The sequence below is a fragment of the Lipotes vexillifer genome, unplaced genomic scaffold, assembly GCF_000442215.2.
Source record: "Lipotes vexillifer unplaced genomic scaffold, Lipotes_vexillifer_v1.1 scaffold384, whole genome shotgun sequence".
Taxonomy (NCBI): Eukaryota; Metazoa; Chordata; class Mammalia; order Artiodactyla; family Lipotidae; genus Lipotes; species Lipotes vexillifer.
The window spans coordinates 4,571,829-4,599,200 of NW_006793498.1; the positions used below are offsets into that span (position 1 = coordinate 4,571,829).

The window sequence follows — 27,372 nt, forward strand, 5'->3', positions numbered from 1 at the left end:
AAAAAAAAAAAAGTTTTCAGAGGTGGAACAGGATCCAGTGTGTGACTGCAAATGTGGCTGGGATGAGTGGAGTGAAGGTTGCCGCAGATGAGAATAAAGTCAGAGTCAAAAGAGCCCAGGCTCCACTCAGCTTACACAAAGCAGTGTCTGGAGTATGCAGACTGGTCTTGAGAAAACATCTGCACCCCCGTGTTTTTTTGGTTTTGTTTTTGTTTTTGCAGTACGCGGGCCTCTCACTGTTGTGGCCTCTCCTGTTGCGGAGCACAGGCTCCGGACGCGCAGGCTCAGCAGCCGTGGCTCACGGGCCCAGCCGCTCGGCGCCATGTGGGATCCTCCCGGACCGGGGCACGAACCCGTGTCCCCTGCATCGGCAGGCGGACTCTCAACCACTGCGCCACCAGGGAAGCCCACCCCCGTGTTTTTAACATGATCTCAGAGGACATTTCCCAGCACTCAATTTTCCAGAGTATTCAAATAAAATTAAATTGGTCCATCTCAGACCTGTGTGCTAAATAAAAAGTTTGATTAACCCTACTTTTCTTCAACCTTAGTTGAATGGAACCTTCCTTGCTAAAATAAAAGCCTAACTTTTTAACAGCTACAGCAGAAACAAGACCTGGAAAGAAACCTCTAGGTGGAAACACGGCCTCTGGGTAGTCAAAGAATGCAAATTAGATTCAGAAATGGAAGAGTTATGCTTCCAGCTTTGCTCTTTGCCAACTTCAGTCAGTCCCAGGCTACAAATTAGTACAAACATGAAAGGAAATGGATACTCATCACGGAGGAGTCTGAGATTTGGCAAATACGAGGTGCCTGCTATGTGTTAAGGCTAGAAGACTATAGTGCAATGGTGGAGACAGATATGTCAGCAAGTTATTCGAAAACAGTGTATTAAATATGTGACGTAAGTAAGTAGGCAAAAAACCCGTGGGTAAAGAGGAGGGCGTGACAATGCTTGGGAGAGTGTGGAAAGCCTTCACGGAGGTGACACTGAAGTTAGGGCTTGAAGGATGAGGTGGGAGTTTGTCAGGTATGTCAAGAGCAGGGCGAGGGCCGAAGGAGCCCAGAGAATTGAAGAACTGCGCAGAAACTCGGATTGGTTTGAGCTCTGAGCCGTGTGTGTCAGGACAGGACGAGAGGCTAGGAAGGCAGGTCGGGGGCTAGGGCGCAGAGCATCTTCTGCAACAGCCAAGGGCATTCATTGCACGTTAGAAGGCAAGAAGGCACAGAGGTTCGGAGTACGGGCTTCGCTCTAAGTCGGGCTCCACCACTTAACTAACTGTGTGGTATGCGCAACACCCTGGGCCTCAGTGTCCCCATTTGCAACACGAAATAATAATCTTTACCTTATACAGTGGCCAAGAGTATTAAATCACTGAATGTGCATCGATCAAACTAGCACAGCGTCCAGCCCATCGAGAACTAAATGCGAATACTTCTTGGTGATAATGATTACCAGGCCAAAGCTCGTTTCTACAGCCCCCACAGCCACGCTTGGGAAGGAAAGTTAGCTCGGGTGGGGCCGCGCCCAATCGCCACTCCTCCGCCCTCCCGGGCCTCGGGACCAGTACTCTGAGAACTGGGCCGGGCCAGAGACGGGGTGGGAGGGCCTGGCGGGCAGGGGACATGCCGCCGCTTACCGGGGCTGGGGTCCCGCTCCTCGTCCTCCGCTGACCCGCTGGCCTTGAAGCCGGGCGGCAGTGCCGGCCCGATAAGATCCCTCGCCATCCCCGGTGGCAGACACTGGTCCCGCACACAGGCGTATCCACGCCGAGTCAAACCCCGGCGAGGTAGCCCGCCATACGCAGAAAATGAGGGAAGCTTTTCCGGCCCCGACCAATGACGTAGCAGCCTGTGATTGGCTGACCTATCTCATTAGCGGTAACGGAAGTGACGCCTAAGGCTTGCTCCACATTCGCACGCTGGCTTCCCTACTAGGCGGATGGCATGGCTGAGCCGGCAAGTGGTTGCGTGACTCGCACGGGGTGGTTTTCAGCTCCCGAGGTGACCCCCACTTTGGAGCCTCTTAGCGACGGTGCCTCGCTGCCGGACAACTGGATGTTCTGGGCGATGCTGCCGGCGCCGCCACCACCGCCTTCGTCGCTTCCCGCAGGAGGGTCCGAACCTTCCTCAGAGGCGCAGCCCCCCGCGGAGGCCCAGAGCCTCCCCGAGGCGCCTCCCCCCTTTGACGCCCAGATTCTTCCCGGGGCACAGCCCCCTTTCGACGCCCAGTCCCCCCTTGATTCTCAGCGTCAACTCAATGGCCAGCCTTCCTGGAATTTCCAGGCTTCAACATCATGGTACTGGACACAGTCTCCTGGTGTGTTTCCTTGGCATCGGCAGCCCCACAACACTCCGGGTAGGTTGTTACTCCTTTCTGTACCACCCATTACCTTTCCTTTTCCCTTCTTCCCTCTCCTTTTCCACCCTTGTTGCTCTCTCCCCTTCTGATACAGCCTTGCACTCTTGGAGTCTGGTCATTAATGTCTCACAGTTCGTTCCAGTTATGTTTTTCCTGCCTGTTCATTCAGTTTAATAATTATTTATTGAATTCCAACTATGAACCAGGAAGGGGAGATATAACAGTGAACAAAACATACAAATATCCTTATTTTGAGCTTAAATCTCCTGGTGTAGGAAGGCAGACAGTAAACAAAAGAAAGCAGTGTGTATTAGAAGGCAGTGAGTGCTATGGAGAGAGAGCAGAGTGACAGGCAGTGCTGTTTTAAATGTCAGTGTCAGTCGTACGTAAGGTGACATTGGAGCAAAGACTTCAGGGAGGTGAGGGATCAGAGCAGAGCATGTATCTGGGGGATAGCGATACAGGCAGAGGGACCTGCAAGTGCAAAGGCCTGGAGGCAGAAGCTATAGATCAGAATGGAACCCAGTGAGGCAAGAAAGGACTGAGTAAGCAATAGAGGAAGAGGGCCTTGTAGATTGTGGGACTTCTACTGTTATGATATGTTTAGTTAAGGGGAGTGGCATGCTTTGATTTATGTTTTCAAAGGGTTAATATGGCTACTGATTGGAAATGACGGAAAGGGAGATGAGTTAAGAAGGTATTGCAGTTAACCTGGTGAGAGATACTGGGGACTTGGACCAAGGTGGAGCTCAGGAGGTGGAGCTCAGGAGGTGATGAGAAGTAGTTGGATTCTAGATATATCTTGAAGGTTGGGTAGGGTCAGCATAATTTGTTGAGGAATTGGATGTGGGATGGGATGTAAAGAGGAGACAGAAAAACTTTTTTTGCCAAGTTTTTTGCCAATAAGTTTTTTGCCAAGCAAGTGGAAGGATGAGGGAGTAGATTTGGAAAAGAGACCAGGAGTTGAGTTTGGAATATGATTTGTGTCAAGTAGAGATACTGAACTGGCTGTTAGCTATTAGTTTGTACTTTCAGGGGAGGTTTGTGGCTAGAGCTGTAAATCGGGGTGTCATTAGATCATATTTAAAGCCATGAAATTGTTCGCTTAGAACAATTCAATTTACATTAAGTTGAATCCAAATCAGTGTTTACTGTATGCCTAATGCTGGGGATATGAATGTGCCTAAGACAGTCCCAAGCGAGGTGCGATGGGTTCATAAATATAAATCACAATGCAGTGTGACTGGTGGTAGAGGCATATAAAAGGAGATTTCAGAGTATGGAGAAAGTTGGGGAAAACTTTTGGAAGAAGTGTGTTGGGAGATGTTTAATATTCTGGAAGAGATACTTTTTAGGTGGAAGCAAAGAGGTGTCAGTGCAAGGTGAGTTCTGAAGGTTGCAGTGTTCTGGTGTGACTGAAGCATAGTATGTGGAAGGTACAGGGAAGAGCAGGGTGAAAAAATAAAGTGGGATCTCATCGAAGGACTCTAGGAAGCTACTTGCTTCCAGGGTCTTTAGCGGGGTTGTGATGACTGGAGGATTATTTTTGTGGTGTCAGTGTGCAGGGTCTGTTGGAAGAGAGGACTTAGGAACTGGAAGCCAGTCTGGAAGGCTGTCACAGTGATCTGGGTGAAAGATCAAGGTTTCAGAGTTGGGTCATGGCAATAAGAAAGGAAAAATATTTGAGAAGAAATGTATTTCACAAGGGTCTGTTTTCCTGATGTAATATTGGTGCTGAAAGAGCTCCATTAGGGATTTTATGGTTGACCTTTCTTTTTTCTTTTTAAAAATATTTTTTTTTATTTATTTATTTGGCTGTGCTGGGCCTTAGTTGCGGCACATGGGATCTTCATTGTGGCGTGTGGGATCTTTATTTGCAGCATGTGGGCTCTTAGTTGCGGCATGTGGGATCTAGTTCCCTGACCAGGGATTGAGCCTGGGCCCCCTGCATTGGGAGCACAGAGTCAACTGCTAGACTACCAGGGAAGTCCCCGGTTTACATTTCTAATGTTTGAAATAACTACAAGGAATTTTACCAGGTTAGCTTGTCCATTCCTTTACTTAGACATCCAAAGCATCTATGGACATATAATCTTACCAATATGTATTAATTTGAAAAATGTTTATTTGGTAAACTAGTCTTAATCTTTGTTAATTTGTTTGAATTACTATTCTGCCTAGAAGTAGTTTACCACTGTTTTTCTCAAGTATTTATGACATTCTCTAGCAAAATTTTAAATAATTGTATAGTTGCAAACATTTCTGGATCTCATTTTGTTTTTCAGTTAAACATTCTTATCTTCCACGAAAACATGATGCAAAGGTCAATGACTTCAACATGTCTCCCAGGAGAAAACAGAAAAAAAGGGTATTTTTTAAGATGTTCTTGAATGTGACACTTTGGTCCCTATGTCACTGTTTCATATCTTGTGTTTCAATCATAACTGTCTCAGTGTTTTGCATTCATTATTGACACAGCAGAGCCTTGCATAAAAGGATCTTTAAGGGTCTTGGCTGTAAGTTAAAACTTCAAGCAAAATCTTTTTGAGAAAAAAAATGGAGAAATTGTAGAAAAGAAAACATTTAATCCATTTCAGTATAGTACAGGAGTAAATATAATGGGGAATTATGATTACAGATAAATGTAAATGTTATTAAACTTCAATGAAGTAAACGAAAGTATAATATATATAAGTTATACATAATATATATTATATATTTAATTTATTTATTTTACTAGCATTTTGGGAGGAGAAAGATGAAATTAAAAGTTTTTGTTTTTTTTAATGAGGAACAACCCTTCATTATGTTCAGAAACTGAGTCTTAAAATAGGCTTCTTTTATTCTGATGTAGCTTATAATCTGGTCTTTCAACTTCTAAGTTGTGTAAATAATTTTATTAGTTTAGAATAAATTGAGTAAATCTACAGCATGAGATTAGTACCCTTCATTTTGGCATCGAAACTATGTAACTAATATTAACAAAATATTGTGAAAGTATGTTTATTAACATAATCTCAACATTGAACAATTGGGGCCCTATATAGCCTATCATTGTAATAATCATTTTTGTTTTATGTTTAAACATAAAAATAGTAAATTGGGAATTTAAAAAAACTAATATTTACCTAAATAGTTCTTTTTTTCTCATTATACACACACGCATGCATGCACTTGTTTTTCCTAAAAGAAGAAATACTGTTTTTACCCTGAATATTTATTTTTAGGTCATTTTGACATATGCTCTATTAAGTTTTAATTAGATTACTAATTTGAAATCTACTCACAATTTATATTAGCTTTACTCAGATTTAAAATTTTTTAACAAGCCTGGCTTTTCCTAATGTATTTGTTAAAAATAAAAACAGAATTATCCCTTCATTCAAAATGTATTCAGAAGTTTTTGCCACCTGTAAGGGTTGTGTGAAAAATCAGAATATGTACTATACTTTTACTGATGATTAGAGTTCTCACCAAAAGCCTAATGCGTCTTCATTTTTGTTTGCAGAAAAGAAAGGAACCAGTTTTTCACTATTTTTGTGATACCTGTGATCGTGGTTTTAAAAATCAAGAGAAGTATGATAAACACATGTCCGAACATATGAAAGTAGGTTTTCTTAGTTGTCCTGATATTTATTTAGCAAAATGGGTGTATTTGGTAGAAATTCTGAGCTTCCTTCCCTTAAAAGTTTATAGTTTTCATAGAAATGTTGTTAAATGACTTGCCAAATTGGGACAGTGACTCTGGGATTTGCAGTTTGAGGGTGGGAAGCCCACTGCTTCAGGAAGTGTGAGATGACAGTAAAAGAGAAGGGAGGTCTGTCAGCTGTTTGTATGTATGTGCCTCCTCTGCTCTGTGAGAGGCTGGGCCTCCCCTCCGGTTGCTCTGTGCGCCTTTGTGAGTTCTTTCTCCTTTAAGGCTGCCCTTGACTAACCCCACAGTGTAATTTGCCTTGGCCCAGCACTGTCTACGGATGGTTTACACCTTATTAAGTACTTTTAACCAGGGTATTTGAGAAGTAAAAAAGTTAAAAAGAAAGTTCTTAGTTTGGAAAGGTTCTCTTTCAGTTTGTAGGTGTGCCCCTTAACTTTAGGAATTAAGAACATTTTACAACATTGCTCATGTCGTGCATTCACTTACGTGGAGAAGTAAATGATATGCATTACTGTACTATATACTTAGAGAGTGCAACTCTGTTTGGAGTGATTTTTGTTTTAGGTATTCAGTGATAACACCACATAGATGGGATACTATGTAATATGACCAGAATATGTTTGTATATATAGTAGTAAGGTAAATTTTTTATGGAAAACATTGAGTAGACTTTCTTAAAAATTCTTACAGTGCCCTGAGGTAGATTGCTCTTTTAGTGCACATGAGAAGATTGTCCAATTCCATTGGAGAAATGTAAGTTCTTTTTTTGTTTGTTTGTTACATGCTCTTTTTATTTCATTGATTTATTATCTTCATAGCTCTCTATTTACATAGCCTACTAATGAGTAACATTCACAGAACACTGTACTTTGTAAGGCATTTTTACATCTACTATTCAATTTTATCCTTGTAAGCCACTGTGTAAAGTAAATAAATCTTGGCCCTATTTAACAGATTGGTAAAATGATTTGCCCAGGGTCTCAGAAGTGACCCCTGCACTTGAATTTCATGATGGCAAATTCTGTTTTATTATACCATGCTGTTTCAAATTGTTGTGTGTATTCATTATTTCTCTAGCTAACTTTCTTAACTTTGGTTGGTAGGTAATTCATTTGGGTATTTAATATCAATCAAGTATTGGGTGACATTTACTTTGTAACCAAAATGATACTATGACTTTTTTCTTATCATTAGTACTAATCTAAAGACGAGAAAAATTCTTTTTCCTTTAAAGGAAAAGTCATAATAAGGATAGATAAAGCCTGCTTACTTAGTTTTAAAATTGTCTCTGATAGTAAATTTACTTTTGGGTACACAGTCTCCATTATCCCGCATAATACTTGAGATTTAGTCAAAAGCATACAATACGCTTCTTGATATTCAGCAGACATTTTCCCCTTAGACGCATGCTCCTGGTATGAAGAAAATCAAGTTAGACACTCCAGAGGAGATTGCAAGATGGAGGGAAGAAAGAAGAAAGTGAGTAAAGAGTTAAGAACTAGTGAAACAATTTTCTTTTACTGTGGCAAGGCTGAGTACTTGAAAATAATGACCGTTCTGGCCCTTAGGAACAATTTGAAAAAGGAAATTTCGTCTTTTGTTATTTATTTATTTAAATTTTTGAATTTTATTTTATTTTATTTATTTTAAAAATATTTAATTTATTTTTTTATACAGCAGGTTCTTATTAGTCCTCAATGAATTTTATTTATTTTTTTATACAGCAGGTTCATATTAGTCATCAATTTTATGCACATCAGTGTATACATGTCAATCCCAATCACCCAATTCATCACACCACCACCACCACCACCCTCTGTGGCTTTCCCCCGTGGTGTCTATACGTTTGTTCTCTACATCTGTGTCTCAACTTCTGCCCTGCAAACCGGTTCATCTGTACCACTTCTAGGTTCCACATACATGCGTTAACATACGGTATTTGTTTTTCTTTCTGACTGACTTCACTCTGTATGACAGTTCTAGATCCATCCACGTCTCAACAAGTGACCCAATTTCGTTCCTTTTTATGGCTGAGTAATATTCCATTGTATATATGTACCACATCTTCTTTATCCATTCATCTGTCGATGGGCATTTAGGTTGCTTCCATGACCTGGCTATTGTAAATAGTGCTGCAGTAAACATTGGGGTGCATGTGTCTTTTGAATTATGGTTTTCTCTGGGTATATGCCCGGTAGTGGGATTGTTGGATCATATGGTAATTCTATTTTTAGTTTTTTAAGGAGCCTCCATACTGTTCTCCATAGTGGCTGTATCAATTTACATTCCCACCAACAATGCAACAGGGTTCCCTTTTCTTCACACCGTCTCCAGCATTTGTTGTTTGTGGATTTTCTGATGATGCCCATTCTAACTGGTGTGAGGTGATACCTCATTGTAGTTTTTGATTTGCATTTCTCTAATAATTAGTGATGTTGAGCAACTTTTCATGTGCTTCTTGGCCATCTGTATGTCTTCTTTGGAGAAATGTCTATTTAGGTCTTCTCCCCATTTTTGAATTGGGTTGTTTGTTTTTTTAATATGAGCTGCATGAGCTGTTTATATATTTTGGAGATTAATCCACTGTCCGTTCATTCGTTTGCAGATATTTTCTCCCATTGTGAGGGTTGTATTTTCGTCTTGTTTATGGTTTCCTTTGCTGTGCAAAAGCTTTTAAGTTTCATTAGGTCCCATTTGTTTATTTTTGTTTTTATTTCCAAGACCCTAGGAGGTGGCTCAAAAAAGATCTTGCTGTGATTTATGTCAAAGAGTATTCTTCCTATGTTTTCCTCTAAGAGTTTTATAGTGTCTGGACTTACATTTAGGTCTCTAATCCATTTTGAGTTTATTTTTGTGTATGGTGTTAGGGAGTGTTCTAATTTAATTCTTTTACACGTAGCTGTCCAGTTTTCCCAGCACCACTTATTGAAGAGACTGTCTTTTCTCCATTGTATATCCTTGCCTCCTTTGTCATAGATTAGTTGACCATAGGTGCGTGGGTTTATCTCTGGGCTTTCTATCTTGTTCTATGTTTCTGTTTTTGTGCCAGTACCATATTGTCTCGATTACTGTAGCTTTATAGTATAGTCTGAAGGCAGGGAGTCTGATTCCTCCAGCTCTGTTTTTTTCCCTCAACACTTTGGCTATTTGGGGTCTTTTGTGTCTCCATACAAATTTTAAGATTTTTTGTTCTAGTTTTGTAAAAAATACCATTGGTAATTTGATAGGGATTGCATTGAATCTGTAGATTGCTTTGGGTAGTATAGTCATTTTCACAATATTGATTCTTCCAATCCAAGAACATGGTATATCTCTCCATCTGTTGGTATCATCTTTAATTTCTTTCATCAGTGTCTTATAGTTTTCTGCATACAGGTCTTTTGTCTCCCTAGGTAGGTTTATTCCTAGGCATTGTATTCATTTTGTTGCAGTGGTAACTGGGATTGTTTCCTTAATTTCTCTTTCAGATTTTTCATCATTAGTGTATAGGAATGGAAGACATTTCTGTGCATTAATTTTGTATCCTGCAACTTTACCAAATTCATTGATTAGCTCTAGTGGTTTTCTGGTGGCATCTTTAGGATTCTCTTTGTATAGTATCATGTCATCTGCAAACAGTGACAGTTTTACTTCTTCTTTTCCAATTTGTATTCCTTTTATTTCTTTTTCTTCTCTGATTGCCATGGCTAGGACTTCCAAAACTATGTTGAATAATAGTGGTGAGAGTGGACATCCTTGTCTTGTTCCTGATCTTGTTCCTGAGGAAATGCTTTCAGTTTTTCACCATTGAGAATGGTGTTTGCTGTGGGTTTGTCATATATGGCCTTTATCATGTTGAGGTAGGTTCCCTCTGCCCACTTTCTGGAGAGTTTTTATCGTAAATGGGTGTTGAATTTTGTCAGAAGCTTTTTCTGCATCTATTGAGATGATCATATGGTTTTTCTTCTTCAATTTGTTAATATGGTGTAACACATGGATTGATTTGTGTATATTGAAGAATCCTTGTATCCCTGGGGTAAATCCCACTTGATCATGGTGTATGATCCTTTTAATGTGTTGTTGGATTCTGTTTGGTAGTATTTTGTTGAGGATTTTTGCATCTATATTCATCAGTGATATTGGTCTGTAATTTTCTTTTTTTGGAGTGTCTTTGGTTTTTGTATCAGGGTGATGGTGGCCTCAAATGAGTTTGGGAGTGTTCCTCCCTCTGCTATATTTTAGAAGAGTTTGAGAAGGGTGGGGGATAGCTCTTCTCTAAATGTCTGATATAATTTGCCTGTGAAGCCATCTGGTCCTGGACTTTTGTTTGTTGGAAGATTTTTAATCACAGTTTCCATTTCATTACTTGTGATTGGTCTGTTCATATTTTCTATTCCTGGTTCAGTCTTGGAAGGTTATACCTTTCTAAGAATTTGTCCATTTCTTCCAGGTTGTCCATTTATTGGCATGGAGTTGCTTGTAGTGGTCTCTTAGGATGCTTTGTATTTCTGCGGTGTCTGTTGTAACGTCTCCTTTTTCATTTCTAATTTTAATGAGTCCTCTCCCTCTTTTTCTTGATGAGTCTGGCTAATGGTTTATCAATTTTGTTTATCTTCTCAAAGAACCAGCTTTTAGTTTTATTGATCTTTGCTACTGTTTTCTTTGTTTCTATTTCATTTATTTCTACTCTGATCTTTATGATTTCTTTCCTTCTGCTAACTTTGGGTTTTGTTTGTTCTTCTTTCTCTAGTTCCTTTAGGTGTAAGGTTAGATTGTTTATTTAAGATTTTTCTTGTTTCTGGAGGTAGGCTTGTATTGCTATAAACTTTCCTCTTAGAACTGCTTTTGCTGCATCCCATAGGTTTTGGATCGTCGTGTTTTCATTGTCATTTGTCTCTAGGTATTTTTTGATTTCCTCTTTGATTTCTTCAGTGATCTCTTGGTTATTAAGTAGTGTATTGTTTAGCCTCCATGTGTTTGTAAGTTTTACGTTTTTTTCGCTGTAATTGATTTCTAATCTCATAGCATTGTGGTCTGAAAAGATGCTTGATATGATTTCAATTTTCTTAAATTTACTGAGGCTTGATTTGTGACCCGAGATGTGATCTATCCTGGAGAATGTTCCATGTGCACTTGAGAAGAAAGTGTAATCTGCTGTTTTTGGAAGGCATATCCTATAAATATCAATTAAATCTCTCTGGTCTATTGTGTCATCTAAAGCTTGTGTTTCATTATTAATTTTCTGACTGATCTGTCCATTCGTGTAAGTGAGGTGTTAAAGTCCCCCACTATTATTGTGTTACTGTCGATTTCCTCTTTTATAGCTGTTAGCAGTTGCCTTACGTATTGAGATGCTCCTATGTTGGGTGCATATATATTTATAATTGTTATATCTTCTTCTTGGAATGATCCCTTGATCATTATGTAGTGTCCTTCCTTGTTTCTTGTAGCATTCTTTATTTTAAAATCTAGTTTATGTGGTATGAGTATTGCTACTCCAGCTTTCTTTTGATTTCAGTTTGCATGGAATATCTTTTTCCATCCCCTCACTTTCAGTCTGTGTGTCCCTAGGTCTGAAGTGGGTCTCTTGTAGACAGCATATATATGGGTCTTATTTTGTATCCATTCAGCAAGCCTTTGTCTTTTGGTTGGAGCATTTAGTCCATTCACGCTTAAGGTAATTATCGATATGTATGTTCGTATGACCGTTTTCTTAATTGTTTTGGGTTTGTTTTTGTAGGTCCTTTTTCTTCTCTTGTGTTTCCTGCCTAGAGAAGTTCTTTAGCATGTGTTTTAAAGCTGGTTTGGTGGTGCTGAATTCTCTGGGCTTTTGCTTGTCTGTAAAGGTTTTAATATCTCTGCCGAATCTGAATGAGATCCTTGCTGGGTAGAGTAATCTTGGTTGTAGGTTCTTCCATTTCATCACTTTAAGTATATCATGCCACTCCCTTCTGGCTTGTAGTTTCTGCTAAGTCAGCTGTTAACGTTATGGGAGTTCCCTTGTATGTTATTTGTCGTTTTTCCCTTGCTGCTTTCAATAATTTTTCTTTGTCTTTAATTTTTGCCAATTTGATTGCTATGTGTCTTGGCGTGTTTCTCCTTTGGTTTATCCTGTATGGCACTCACTGTGCTTCCTGGTCTTGGGTGGCTATTTCCTTTCCCATGTTAGGGGAGTTTTCGACTATAATCTCTTCAAATATTTTCTCTGGTCCTTTCTCTCTCTCTTCTCCCTATAATTCGAATGTTGTTGCGTTTAATGTTGTCCCAGTGGTCTCTTAGGCTGTCTTCATTTCTTTTCATTCTTTTTTCTTTATTCTGTTCCACAACAGTGAATTCCACCATTCTGTCTTCCAGGTCACTTATCTGTTCTTCTGCCTCAGTTATTCTGCTATTGATTCCTTCTAGTGTAGTTTTCATTTCAGTTATTGTAATGTTCATCTCTGTTTGTTTGTTCTTTAATTCTTGGTCTTTGTTAAACATTTCTTGCATCTTCTCGATCTTTGCCTCCATTCTTTTTCCGAGGTCCTGGATCATCTTCACTATCATTCTGAATTCTTTTTCTGGAAGGTTTCCTATCTCCACTTCATTTAGTTGTTTTTCTGGGGTTTTATCTTGTTCCTTCATCTGGTCCATAGCCCTCTGCCTTTTCATCTTGTCTATCTTTCTGTGAATGTGGTTTTGTTCCACGGGCTGCAGGACTGTAGTTCTTTTTGCTTCTGCTCTCTGCCGTCTGGTGGATGAGGCTATCTCAGAGGCTTGTGTGAGTTTCCTGATGGGAGGGAGTGGTGGTGGGTAGAGCTGGCTGTTGCTCTGGTGGGCAGAGCTCAGTAAAACTTTAATCCGCTTGACTGCTGATTGTTGGGGCTGAGTTCCCTCCCTCTTGGTTGTTTGGCCTGAGGCAACCCAACACTGGAGCCTACCTGGGCTCTTTGGTGGGGCTAATGGCAGACTCTGGGAGGGCTCATGCCAATGAGTACTTCCCGGAACTTCTACTGCCAGTGTCCTTGTCCCCATGGTGAGCCACAGCCACCCCCCCACCTCTGCAGGAGCGTCTCCAACACTAGCAGGTAGGTCTAGTTCAGTCTCCTATGGGGTCACTGCTCCGTCCCCTGGGTCCCGATGCTCACGCTACCGTGTGTGTTCCCTCCAAGAGTGGAGTCTCTGTTTCCCCCAGTCCTGTCGAAGTCCTGCTATCATATCCCACTAGCCTTCAAAGTCTGATTCTCTAGGAATTCCTCCTCCTGTTGCTGGACCCCCAGGTTGGGAAGCCTGACGTGGGACTCAGAACCTTAACTCCACTGGGTGCACTTCTGTGGTATAAGTGTTCTCCATTTTGTGAGTCACCCACCCAGCAGTTATGGGATTTGATTTTATTGTGATTGTGCCCCTCCTACCATCTCATTGCAGCTTCTCCTTTGTCTTTGGATGTAGGGTATTTTTTTTGGTGAGTTCCAGTGTCCTGTCGATGATTGTCCAGCAGCTAGTTGTGATTCTGGTGTTCTCACAAGAGGGAGTGAGAGCACGTCCTTCTGCTCCATCATCTTGGTTCAGGCCCACCCATGGAAATTTGGTCTTTTATAATGTTGCAAATATTCAGTGGAAAATGACCAGTCCTAATTTTGTCATTCTTCAGGATTGGTATATAGTGACTTAGGGAGTATCATTACTTGACGTATAATAAACACATAGTATTTATTATTGCAGTTTTGATTCATTGCATTTCCTTGTAATGTTGGTACTAGGGAATAGGACTGTAAACTGTATTATGTGAGGCTATTTGAATGTAGCTTTTGGTAGACCTAATAGGAACTCTTCATAAATAACTGATGTCATAATGGGACCTTGCTCTTTGAGGGGAGCCACTATATGCCCCCTCTGTTAAATATTCAATACTGAGGCAGTGATGGGTGAGTGCTATTTAAAAAAAAATGTATAGTACTTTGTTATGTTTATTGTTTTGATTACTTTTAAAAAGTTGTTGAATGATTGGAGTGTGCTAGGCAGAGGGAGTACAGCAGTGACAAGATACACACGTGCCTGTCCTTATCCATAAAAAGACGAGAAATGTTTTCCTGTAATTAGTCTAAGAAATTTGAGTCTTACCATGTGACTTGTAGCTTTATACTTATAAGGGAAGAAAGCTTAAAAGATGTCTAGCTAGAAACTACCAATGAAAAATCTCATGAGGATGCTGTTGTCTCAAGATAGGACCAGGATACCTCATCCTGAAACAGAAGACCAAGTCAGAGCTATTAGGATGGTCAGCACCACTTTTAAGTCAATAGCTGTTTTTCTGGAATTGAAAAATGAGGAGAGCCTCAGATAGGAAGAGTTACCTTCAAAGGTCAAGAAGGATACTTAAAGGTTAAAGTGGTACTTCATTCAACTTAAAGTTTTCAGCTTAAAGCCCCTGTATGTGTGTATATGAAGAGCTGTGTGACACGTTGCACTGTTAAAGGGCAGAGGGTTAGTTACTGCCCTTTAAAGCTTGAAAGGTAATTTTGAGGAAAACCAGCATAAACATAAAGATTTAGAACCAACCGAGAATAAATAGAATTCAGCAAATGTGTATGTAACTATCCATTATTAATACTGTGTAAAGAGTTGGATGAGGGTGAAGGACAGTCAGAGGAAATTAATTCTTAAGCAAGTAAACCTGGGTCCAGCCAGTCAGCAGTCAACATGGACTCAATGGATTTAATAGAATTTTAAGAGCATCCTTGGCTAACAAATGTAATAATCTAGGGTAAGAATCTAGGCCACCAGGAGTAGGGTATGCTAGAATGCCTTTTCCTCTTTATCTCCCGGGAGAATCTTACTTATCTTGTAAGACCTGTTGGGTTTTGTTTGTTTTGCGGTATGCGGGCCTCTTGCTGTTGTGGCCTCTCCCACTGCGGAGCACAGATGAGCAGGCTCAGCGGCCATGACGGGCCCAGCCGCTCCGCAGCATGTGGGATCTTCCCGGACCGGGTCACGAACCCATGTCCCCTGCATCGGCAGGCGGACTCTCAACCACTGCGCCACCAGGGAAGCCACCTGTTTTGTTTTGTTTTTTTAAACATGTATTTATTTATTTATTTTGGCTGCGCTGGATCTTAGTCGCGGCATGCGGACTCTTACTTGCTGCATGCATGCGGGATCTAGTTCCCCGACCAGGGATTGAACCCAGGTCCCCAGCATTGGGAATGCAGTCTTACCCACTGGACCACCAGGGAAGTCCTAAGACCTGTCTTAAGTGTCACCTGATTTGTCATTCTCTTCTTCTTCATTTCCTCTATCTCAATGCTGTCAGAGTGCTAGTCTGTAACAAGATAAGGAACTTGTACCAGAATATAAATCTATACCTTACTTTCTTCATTGAGAAAGTCTTGGTAAGAAGAAAATGTCAGCTGAACTAAATATATTTTGTTTAGGGACATAGCTGATTTATACCCTGACATAAGTGTGTGGATTGGCTGCCAGTCCATGGACCAACCTCCCCTAAAGCATTATTCACTACTTCCTGTGTGAATACATAGCTTATTAATACAAACACAATAGCGTTTGTTGCATTATATTATAGGTGGCCCTAGTCTTAGACATCTTTGATTCTGCTGCACTTTGCATAGTACCTGGGATTTAGTATGTGGAGAATAAATATTTGTGGGCTGAATTACCGTTAAATGGTGCAGTATGGGAAGAACCAGTCTTGGCATTGATAAGGAGCCTTAGCCAATTGCATGGTCAAACTTAGAAGTCAAAGGAGTTGGGACTGTGACATGATTTGGCTTAGTGAAGAATTCGAAGAAGTTCATATAAAGCTCCTCGCCTCCTCTAGGTGGCTTCTTTACAGGTACAATTTTTTTCTCATGATTCCACTGCACTCTAGATTTTTGTTTTCTGTTTGTTTTGCTTATTTGTTTTTTATCTGTTGGGTGTATCTTTTTCTTACTATTTTGCACAGAGGAATAATCAAACAAGAAGAGTTAGCTCCCCTTCCTGATACTTAGTTTTTAAAGAGCTGGTGATGACAGTATTGAAGATTATATCCTGCTAGATGGACTGGAAATTGCCTACCTGCAAAGGTTTTTCCCTGGTACTTTGCCCTGACTTTGGTCAGTTGGAAGTTGTTGCAGCTCAGTGGTGCCAGCCCCTGTTGTATATGTTTAGTTCTTTTGAGGAGAATGATGATGACTATTAGTTAGCAATGATTATAAAGCAACTGAGAAGTTAACTAAGTAAGCTGTTTAATCTCTCAAGTTTTGAGTTCACTTAAGGCAATAGGGAAGTTCTGAAATGAGTTCCTGATTAACCAACTTTGGTTCTTTTATATCTAACGAGTGTTTAAGTCATTATATAAACTGGGAAAATTGGACCCACTATTAAATTAATGGTAGCCAGCTTCAGTGATTCTGTTCTACTATGTCTCTAGCTGTTTTACTCTCCCACAGTCCTCCACTCTACCCTCCTTCTCAGCATATAAGAGGAAGGACCTCATCTGGTCTGGAGGAGTGGGGTGTTCCTTGACAAAGGGCAGTTGAGCTGAACTTAGACCTAATTAGGAAGAAATAAGGGGAGGCAGGGGCTAGTGCACAGACAGATTGGCATGAGTATAGGCACTTGAATATAGGTAAGAGATGATAGAAGCTTTTGAAAGATGGCAGTTGTGGGGACAGAACTAGGTGGATATAGAACATAAAAATGGGCACTGTTTGGTAGTTGGACAGTTGTGAGGTTGAGGAGGAAAGAGGTTTTGAGGAGATGTCCAAGTTCCTCTGTGAAAGCACCTTTGTGAAAGGTGGTGCCTGTTCCAGGGAATCCTGTTCCAGGGAATCCTGGAAGAGAATCACATTTGGAGGTGTTGATTTAGGACATCATTGAGTATGAGGAGATTCTGAGACGTCTATTTGAAGATGTTGTGTAAGCATTGGGACTCAGACCAGACTGGCTGGAGATAGATATTTTAAAATCAGGAAACCATGAATGCAGAAGATATACCCCACAGAGAGAGGGTAGAGTGGAAAGGGAAGATAGCCTAAAAGGGAGTTAAAACCAACAAGCTTGCTGAGCAAGAGCCAGAGAAGTAGAAGAAAACTCAGAATATGACCTGTCGTGGAAGCCAGTAGAAGGGAGGATTTCAAGAAGGAAGATGTGATTATCAGTGCAGATTGCTGTGGAAAGGTCAAATAAAACAAGAACAAAAAGTGACTGGTTTTGTGACTTGTAGGGCCCCCTTGACGTGGATTCCAGATGATTGCTCCTTGGCCCTTCTTCTTGGAGTTTCCTGCCATCTGTCTCCACAGCTCTCTGCAGCTCTGACAGCCTCCCCCATGATTCTTTTTTTTAGAAAAATATATTTATTTATTTATTTGGCTGCGTTGGGTCTTAGTTGCGGCAGCAGGATCTTTGTTGCGGCACATGGGATCTTTTGTTGTGGAGTGCAGGCTCTTTGTTGCTGCATGGGGGCTTCTCTCTAGTTGTGGTGCACGGGCTTTAGAGCACACAGCCTCAGTAGTTGCGGCGCATGGGCTCTCTAGTTTTGTCGTGTGGGCTCTAAAGTGCTCAGGCTCAGTAGTTGCGGCGTGCAGGCTTAGTTGCCCCGCGGCATGTGGGATCTTAGTTCCCCAACCAGGGATCAAACCCACATCCCCTGCATTGGAAGGTGGACTCTTAACCCCTGGACCACCAGGGAAGTCCCTCCCCCGTGATTCTTAACAAGGCGGATTGCAGTTGCCTTTACCACCCTGCCTTTGGCATATATATATAGATGGTCCAACATAAGTGTGTATCCTTTGAATTCTGCTGACTTTTTGAGACTCACAGCTTACAGTAAAGAGTTTCATCTGGCACCTTTTTACCTTCCAATTTCCAGTGTCCTTTACCTCCATGCAGTTTCTGCCACTTTCACGGCCACCCTGTGGATCTTCTGGACTTTCTGCCCCAGAAATCTTGAAGTTGGGCTTACTCCTCTTTGGTCATAACTTTCATTTCATCCAACTGTCTCACTGTCACCTGTACCTGGTCCCGGGCTAGTTGAAGCCTGCCACCTCTTACCCCGTTTACCTTCTTACCCCCTTCTGTCTTTGCTTCTCTGCCAAGTTTAAGTCACTTCCACCACTCTCAGAAGCTCAGCTCCCTCATTCCATTGCCCTTCGTTACACCCACCTGGCAAAATCTCAGCTCTGGCTCAGTTGCTAAGTGTTGTTCAAGAAAACCACACAGCTGAAGTACACTCTGCAGAGGAACGCTCAGCAGTGTTGATCACACTTAAGGAATTGACTTTGACCAAGGAGGTTAGGCTATTCTCTTTGTGTTTGTTCTTTTTTCATGCAAAATGAGATGCTAGTATGCATGTATTTCTTAGTTACATAGGTGACTATGTAGAATAAAATTTAAAAATAAATTTGTTAAACTGATTTTATTTTAGCCAGGTAAAATGCCAGTGAAAACAACACCTTAGAACTGACAGTCAGGGTACTGTAATGTGGGCTTCACATATCTTTCCTGATTAATCCCACATTACTTATAGGAGTTCTTTGTCCCAGCCAGACTTGGTTTTTTTCTTTTTCATATCCTAAACAAGTTTTTTGAACTTTTAACCTCTGTTTTGATCATGCTGCTTCCAGAAAATCCTCCCTTCTCTATCCTTGAAGTTCTGCTCACTGCTTTAGTCCAGCTGAAATCCTGCCAGGCTAAAATTTTGGGAGTATTTTTCCTTATCTGCCTAGAGGGGTATCTTGTTCCTCTTTGAATGTGGTATCCCCTCTGCCTCCTTAGTGTATGTGCCCCTCATTATGGTACTATTGATGAACGTTTTTGCTTATGTGTCTTTTTAAAAAAAATAAATTACAAGCTTTAGAAATGTAAGAACCATGGTTTGTGTGACTGTTTATATCCCATGGTGCCATAGGTAGAAGGGATGTTTATAAATATTGATATATGTAAATGGGGCTTGAAAATATTTTTATTATGGGTGTTATTCTATTTTGGTATTTACAAGTAAGTGGTTGGAGAAATCTTGCTGAGATTCATATTTTTAATTTATGTTTTAAACTATACTTTTGTCATTGTTAAAGAAATTGGGCAATGTTGATCAGATTAATAACTGTAGTTGGAATTCAGTAATATAACTAATGGTACTTAAACTGTTGTGGTTTTGAACAATAAATTCTCACCACATAGGACAAATCATCACCAAGACAAACCTAATTGATCTGTATTTGAATGCATTACTTTCTACAGTAGCTTTCCCCATTTGAACGTGAACTCTGCCACCTTGTGGTTTTGTGCAACAAGTGCTTTAAAGGAAAAAATTCCACTGGCTAGAGAAACTTAAGGAATATTAACATTTGAAGATGGAAACTAGCTTAGGTAGCATGTGTTTCTATGAAGTCCCTGGTAGAAGACTAGTTTGGTTTTGTAATGTAATCGAGAACTCTCAGCCACCTTTGAATTTATGTTGATGTACATTATAGCTTTGAATAACTTCCTGACAAGAGTTTAGCTTGAAATTAGAGGTAAACATTCAGTATTTGAAAAGGCAAAGATTGTTTTATATATGGCCAAGGTTACTGAAAAGAGATAGGAGTAGACTCTTGCCTTTAAGACCCTCACTCTAATGGGAGACGTGGGAAGAATATCCATAGGTGGCCGTGAGAGCACGGCAACTGAAGCATTAATTTTTGCTGTGTGGGGATAACATTGTCTGGTCAAGGGATAGCTGACGTCTTTGGAAGGCAGGGCAATCAGTTTGTTTTGCAGGATTTCTTGTGACAGGGGTCGTGCCACCCCTTCCCTCCCCCGTAATTTATTTGAAGGTGAAGTTTATTCTTTTTTAATGCATAGTTCTGACAAACATCCATAGTTGTGTTTAATTAAAAACTTTAAGGCTTTCCACTAATAACCTGCAAAAAAAGAAATCCTAGCCAAAAAAAACCGGTAGTTATTTTTTCTTAATTCCTGTGGGGTACAAATGCTGTATGATTTGGCATTAGGAAAAATGAGTGGTAGAGGTTCGTTTCCCAAACCTCTTATTTTAGAGATATTGAAACATACTTCACGGCAGATTTGGAGTCCACTAGGTGGAGTAGTTGTGTTATTTATTTTAATACTGCAGTTACTGTGGCTGTGAGGAAACGCTTTACAGCTGTGTCCCCAGTTCTTTCAGAATTCCAGCAGAGGGGCTGTGCTCCTAAAGAATGCTACACCTTTTTGAAGTTTGGAAAGACTTTGAAATAAAAATGCAGTAGTGTTGAAGTAGCCGTGATTCAGGGAGAATAAAGAGGGATTGTGTTTTTCTACAGAAGAGGCTTAAGGGAAAAGCCAAGGAGTGGGTGGTGATTTGAGGATAAGGAAAGAGAAAGGTAACCAGAATGAGATGTGGTAAGATAATGGTTGGTTCCATGTTGCTAATTTATTGACTCTGGGGCTTAAGGATTGTCACTGGAGGCTTAAAGGCTTAGGCAAGGGGAAGACAAAGAGGGGGTAAGAAATGAAAGAGGGAGAAGAGAGCAAGATAGAGAGCATACGGTTTCAGGGCCAGTTCCTTTTGGGGTGTTGGGAAAAGATGGAAGTAGGGAGAAAAGTGATTTTAGCAGATAAAAATAGAGAAACCAACTGTGAAAATACCACTTGTCACAGTCTTTATAGCTTTATAACATCCATTCTCTACCAGGAGATATTGGACTAAATTTTATTGGTATGTAATTGTACAATGTAACACAATTTGTGATTCTTTTCAACAGTTTTCTCTGGGTTTGTGTACTTTAGAAACCTGAACTGTGTCCTTGATCAAAGATCCAGACTTTTCCTCATTCTTGTATCTCACTAGTATGTTGCTGGAAGGGGCTTCTGATTATTGTTGTATGTATAACTAGGTCTTGTGTTTCTGGTTTCCCATTTGGGGGGATAATTTGCTCTCTGGTACCCTTGTTTTCCCTAGTTTTTAGCCTCTAGGTTCTATGTAAATAAGAATGGTACAACTTTTGCAAGAAAATTTTATTAATTTAAGCACTGAAAAATAGAATCTTATAACTTTGGAAGGGATGTAAAAATCCCCTACCTTTCGGAAAGTGACACTTTAGTCAACCAGAAAGAAGAAGTGAGCTGTTTTAAAAGACTTCCACCAAAGGAGTTTCCACAACATTCTTGATGTCTCATTTAAGGAATTCTTTATTATATCTCACCTAAAATCCACTTCCTGTAACAAACTGTTTATATTCCTTATCATTGAGAAGCATTTACATAGCTCCTTGCTTATACATGAAACACTGTAGGACCAAGTCTTTATGTTTAGCATATGACCCAACATGTTAAGCGTTGCTCTGTAACACTCAGAAGAAAAACGTTAAAGAAACACATTTTGTGTTTCTTTAACATTTTTAAGAATAAGAATAAGTGAATTTCAGAGGTGTGAAGAGTGTTGATTAGCTGTGAGTTACACGTCTAGACACTGTGGTGCCTGTGAAAGTCATCACCTTTTCCTCATCATTTCTGCTTCTGTGTAGTTTGTCTTCAGGTTGAGAACAGCTGGCTGCCATCTTCTCTGTATGATCATTTTTTGTCACTTCTCTCCCTCTTTTAAAGGCTGCAGATAGTTCCAGTTCCTTTCACCTTTCTTCAGAGGTTTTATTTTTTCATCCTGTTAATCATCTTTGAGTCTCTTTTGAATCCCCTCCAAGTTTTATTTTTCCTTAACATTCCTTTTCAGTTTAGAAGTACAAAGCTGGATGCAGTGCCCTGAGAGTTTCTGATCACCTTTGAGTGTCATGAGAGGATGATTTCACACTTGTACCTGTGCCAGAGTCCATTTCATATCGCCTTAGATTATGTTTGCTTTCCAAAACTGTACTCATGTGGTGCTGACTGCCTGTCAGATTTTTATCTCCTGTGACCTTGATCTTTTCCTCTTACGTTTATTTATAACTTGTACATTAATCATCTTTTATTTGTGGAGTTTATTTTTCTTGGCTGGATAGATTGCTTTGCACTGTCCTCACTGAAATTCATTGCCTTTCTTTTTCTGATTACTTCACCACTTGCTCAATGTCATTTCTATTCTTATCTTCCAATGTGCACAGCCCATGGGCTACTATTGTCTGTGCTATCCCAGTCAGTGATGCAGATGTTAAAAAAAGAAGGGGATAGAGACAGTGTCCTCGAAATGATGGCAGAACATGATGTGTTGATGTTTCTCAAAATTTACTCTAATGAGCAGCCAGGCTGAGTGGTAGAGGGCTGTCTGTGTTCCCCTCCTTTCATGCTTTTTATGCTCCTAGTATTTGTTCCTCTCACCACCAAAGTTTGGTGCCTCCATCACCACACAACTGTGCTAAGGAACAAAGAAAGCTTTGTCAGAGCAATTCATCTTGCACGCTGCTGTCAGATTTAATTTTTTTCACTGCCTTGTTCATATCTTTCCCTGTTCATAACTTTCAGTGGCTCCCCAACACTACTGAATTAAAAATAGCTTTCTCGTCTGGCATTCGAGGCACATTTTGGCCCCAGCCTCCCTTTCTGGTCTGATTGCCTGTAACTGTTTCTTTAAGAATGAACCACTTGCCATTCTCTCACACTTTTTGAGGCCTTGGTTTGTCTGTATTGTTTGCTTAGAACACTCTGACCAAAAAAAGAAAAAAAAAAGGTCCCTGGCAGTCCAGTGGTTAAGACTCTGTGCTTCCACTGCATGGGGCATGGGTTCGATCCCTGGTTGATCCCACAGGCCATGTGGCGTGGCCAAAAAAAAAAAAAAAAAAAGCACATGCTGACGCTTTTCCATCAGATTTTTGTCTCTTAACACCATTTAAGACCAGTGTCTTTCATGTTCCTTTCTTTGTGGATTTCTCCATCTAGATAGGATCTTTCCTTCCCACCCTCCCTTATACTCCTTAGGATGCTTAATATTTTGTCTTTTGTTATAACTAGTCTTTAGAAATAACCATGCTTTTCTTAACCTTCCTGGTAGACTGTAGCTTTTTTTTTAAGAACTGTCTCTTCCTCATCTTGGTAACTTTGGATATACCTCCTAGTATGTATTTGCATAAGTAGATGCATAAGAAAATACATTTTTGTTTATAGTATTTATGGGTATGTGCCAAATAAATGAACTATATATATGAGTTTTAGCACATTATATGATATATTTGATTTAAATTCTGTTGTAAGCTCCTTACTTGGTAACAGACTGGTAGCAGAGTTTGGACTGGCAGCTGGTATACACTTTGAGTAGCATTGTTACAGTCTACTTTTTCACCCTTAAACAAATTCTAGAAGGAATTAAAAGTTTATATCAATTTACTGCATTAGTCATTAAACAAAAGTTGTTAAATGCAGCAGTTGCCTGATTGCATAATTAAAATTTACTCTAAAAGCCCTTTTATAATGGACTTTTATTGTTCTCCAGAAATTACCCAACTCTGGCTAATATTGAAAGGAAGAAAAAGTTAAAAATTGAAAAGGAAAAGAGAGGAGCAGTGTTGACAACGACACAGTATGGGTAAGTTCCTTAAAATTGCTTGCACCCTCAATGCTTATTTTAAATGAATGTATGTACTTATAAATAATAAAAAAGCATACACCCAAATCCTAAAACCTCTATACTTTCAATTCTGAAATATTTGCTTTTGTAACTTTTTTATTTAAAAATTTTAAAATTATATTTAAAAATAAGTAGTACCCTACATCTATGTGGTTTTCAAAACGATTTACAGTAACAAGTCTCTTCTGTCTTTGTATCCTAGCTAAACAGTTCTCCTTCCCAGAGGCAACCCATTTTATCTTTCTAGAGATATTTCATCTTTATATAGCACATAGGTAATAGTCTTTTTTTTCGTTTATTATTATTATTTTTTTTTGCGGTGTGCGGGCCTCTCACTGCCGTGGCCTCTCCCGCTGCGGAGCACAGGCTCCGGATGCGCAGGCTCAGCGGCCATGGCTCACGGGCCCAGCCGCTCCGTGGCACATGGGATCCTCCCGGACCGGGGCATGAACCTGCATCCCCTGCATTGGCAGGTGGACTCAACCACTGCACCGCCAGGGAAGCCCTTCCTTTTTTGATACTATTGTACATCTTGCTTTTTTTAGCCAAATAATATACTTGGAGATTGTCCTATATTGACATATAAACAAGACTCCTCATTCTCTGAGGGTGTGTAAGAAGCATAAGAATATCCCAAAGGGTCTTTTTTTTTCTTAAAAAAAAAATTCTCTATTGACAGACATTTAAGTTTTCACCAATCTTTTACTAATAAAAAGTTGCCATTATTGCCCTGTATATACATTTTACACATGTGCAGATATTTCTGAGCATGGATTCCTAGAAGTGGTTTTGCTGAGTCAAAAGACATGTGTATTTATAATATTGATAGGTAACTGCCAAATACCTATCATAGAAGCTATTGTAGTTTACTCTCCCAGCAGCAGTATGTGAGACATCCCGTTTTCCCCAATGCCTCACATTCATAGAATTTTTCCCATTTTGTTTTGTATTGAGTGTACAACTGAATGAATTTATATATGTTCACATACCTACATACCCATGTAACTTCCACACATTAATAATACATAGAACGTCTTACCTCACAAAGGTTTCTCTCTTAGGCCCTCGTTAGTTCCATACCACCCCACAAAGGTAACCTCTTTTCTGATTTCTATCATCGTAAATTTATTTTACCTGTTCTTAGAACCTTGTATAAGTGGAATCATATAGTATTGATGTGTCTTCTTTAGCATATAGTTTCTGTGGCTCAAAATTATCTTGTGAGATTCATCCATATTGTTGTGTATAGCTGTAAATCTATTCTTGTTGCTATATAGAACTTAATTGTGAGAATATATATTCATTCTATTGGTCATTTGGGTTGTTTCCAATTTGGGCTATTATGAATAAAGCTACTATGAACATTCTTTTAAGTGTCTTTTGTGGACATATACTTGTTTCTTGTTTACATTGGCCACACACACACACACACACACACACACACACACACACACACACACACACACACACACACACACACAAGGTCATACTAGATATTTAGTTATAATAGATGTCAAACAGTTTTCCAAAACACTTGTACTAATTTATACTCCTACTGAGTCTGCATCTAATTGCTGTGTGTCCTGGTCAATGCATAGTATTGTTATACCTTTTCCTCATGTTATACCATTTCCCTCGTGACTAACGATGTTGGACATCTTTTTATATGCTTATCCGTCATGTCGATATTCTCTTGTGAAGTGCCAGTTCAAGTCTTTGACCATTTTTTTTTAAAGCTTTTTTTTAAATTATGTGTAACATAGACAAAATTATTTGTCAATAAATTTTTAAGGAATTTCACATGTTCTGATTCTTTCCACTGCCAATCACCTTAGTTCCTCCAAACTCATAATCTTCAAGATAAAATAGCCCTTTCAAAAAGAAGTTGTTAGCCCACAATTCTTTTAGTTGGGCTTCTTTGATCTCCAGGGAAATATGGACACACTTCAAAATTCCACACCTGTAATCTTTGGGATCCAGTTTCCTCAAGCGATTTACTTTAGGACCATGTTTAGGGTCAGGAGATGGATCTGCTTGTTTCTGAATTTGATATCCTCTAAAAATGTGTTAGGTTCAAATCGTATTCACTCCTAAGCCATCACACCCTAGAACAGTACAGATCATTGGGATATGCCAATACCTTTTTAAAATCCAGACACTGTGTTCAAGATACAAGCTTAAAAAAAGAAGCCATCTTTGTTTCATGTCAACATTAAAATTAGAGTACTAAATCAATACAGCTGATAATTTAAAAGCTTAAGATATGAGGGAAATTATCAGCTCTATAGTCCTGGAAGCAATCTTTATGTTTATCAGTACACCCCTATCACTTGATTCTCTTTTAGGTATTATGTTCCTTCTTACCTGTATCAAAACTCATACGGAACAATGAGTTCTGGGTTGCAAAAGAGGATTTATTTTTGCCCCTGTCTAGAAGTCTTTGTCCAGAAATCAAACAAACACAAGTGCTATTGACCACTTTTTAATTGGGTTGCTTTTCTTGATTAGTAGGGGTTATTTATTTAGATACAAATCCTTTTTTGCGTAGAGTATAGGTAGTGCAGATATATAGTCTTGTAATTTGTGGCTTGCCTTTTTACCCTTAATAGGTGTCTTTTTTTTTTTTTCTCCATATGATAGTCTTAACTGCTCAGATATCTGGGGTCAGCTGGGGGTTATCTGGTGATTTTGACAAGCCTTAGTCACAGCTGGGGGTTTGTTAGCTGATGGTTGGGGTGCCTATATAGTTACTATTTGTGGTACTCCTCATTTTTTTTTTTTTGCGGTACGCGGGCCTCTCCCGTCGCGGAGCACAGGCTCCGGACGCGCGGGCTCAGCAGCCATGGCTCACGGGCCCAGCTGCTCCACGGCATGTGGGATCTTCCCGGACCGGGGCACGAACCCGTGTCCCCTGCATCGGCAGGCGGACTCTCAACCACTGCACCACCAGGGAAGCCCGGTACTCCTCATTCTTTAGCGTAGATCCATCTTTCCATTTGATACCATTTTCCTTTTGCCTGAAAGACTTACTATAACATTTCTTGTAGTGAGGGTCAGCTGGAGATGACTTCTTTCAGCTTTGTGTGTCTGAAAAGATCTTTATTTTACCTTCCTATTGGAAAGATATTTTTGCTAGATAAGTAATTCTAGGTTAACAGTTTTCTAAAAATTTTATAGTATTTTAAAGATGTTGCCCCATTGTTTTCTTATTTGCATTGCTTCCAAGAGAAATCTGCTGTCATCATTTTGTTCCTCCATATAAAATACCTTTTATCTCTGACTGCTTTTAAGATACTCTCTTTTTCACTAGCTTTGAGCAATTTGATTATTATGTGCCTTGGTATTATTTTCTTACTTTGTTTTATTGTCCATTGAGAGTATATGTAATGAACCTTTTGTTTCAAATGGTCTTTGTTTTCCTATGCATAGTTTACATAAGTATGTGCTCACATAAGTATTTGTTTTCCTCCTAAGAGTAGTAATTGCTGTGGTCTGAGAGGGCGCTTGCTTTGAGCTAGCTGTGAAATTGTGCTTGGTCGATGATCTTGAAGTTTATCCTCCTGTAATGTGAAGAGAATAATACCTGTCTAATCTATTTTAAGGAGTTACCATGAAGTTTAAACAAGAACCATGAAGTTTAAACAAGAAACAAGGTAGCATATTTGTAAAAGCGTCAGAAACTTTAAGGCTACTTACAATTAAGTAGATAAGAGTTAGTGCACTTTGTAAAGTCTAAGGAGCATTTTATCTTTTTTTTTTTTTTTTTTTTTTTTTTCTGGCCGCATTGGGTCTTCGTTGCTGTGCACGGGCTTTCTCTAGTTGTGGTGGGGGGGGGCTACTCTTTGTTGCAGTGTACGGGGT

The 27,372-nt window shown here is 39.8% G+C and overlaps 2 protein-coding genes across 2 annotated transcripts in view; one reads left to right on the forward strand and one right to left on the reverse strand.

Annotated features, from left to right (window-relative positions):
- GPALPP1 (GPALPP motifs containing 1) overlaps window positions 1-1,802 on the reverse strand; it is a 28,101-nt gene extending 26,299 nt beyond the window's left edge. Inside the window, 3 exon segments of the mRNA XM_007466463.1 lie at window positions 1,641-1,740; window positions 1,742-1,781; window positions 1,783-1,802. Of these exon segments, the coding sequence (XP_007466525.1) occupies window positions 1,641-1,740; window positions 1,742-1,781; window positions 1,783-1,802 (160 nt within the window).
- A 114-nt stretch (window positions 1,803-1,916) lies between these two features.
- NUFIP1 (nuclear FMR1 interacting protein 1) overlaps window positions 1,917-27,372 on the forward strand; it is a 44,362-nt gene continuing 18,906 nt past the window's right edge. Inside the window, exons 1-6 of the mRNA XM_007466464.1 lie at window positions 1,917-2,359; window positions 4,648-4,730; window positions 5,871-5,969; window positions 6,708-6,770; window positions 7,420-7,496; window positions 23,377-23,469. Coding sequence (XP_007466526.1) covers window positions 1,948-2,359; window positions 4,648-4,730; window positions 5,871-5,969; window positions 6,708-6,770; window positions 7,420-7,496; window positions 23,377-23,469 — 827 coding nt within the window. The 5' untranslated portion in view covers window positions 1,917-1,947. The remainder of the gene's footprint in view (window positions 2,360-4,647; window positions 4,731-5,870; window positions 5,970-6,707; window positions 6,771-7,419; window positions 7,497-23,376; window positions 23,470-27,372) is intronic.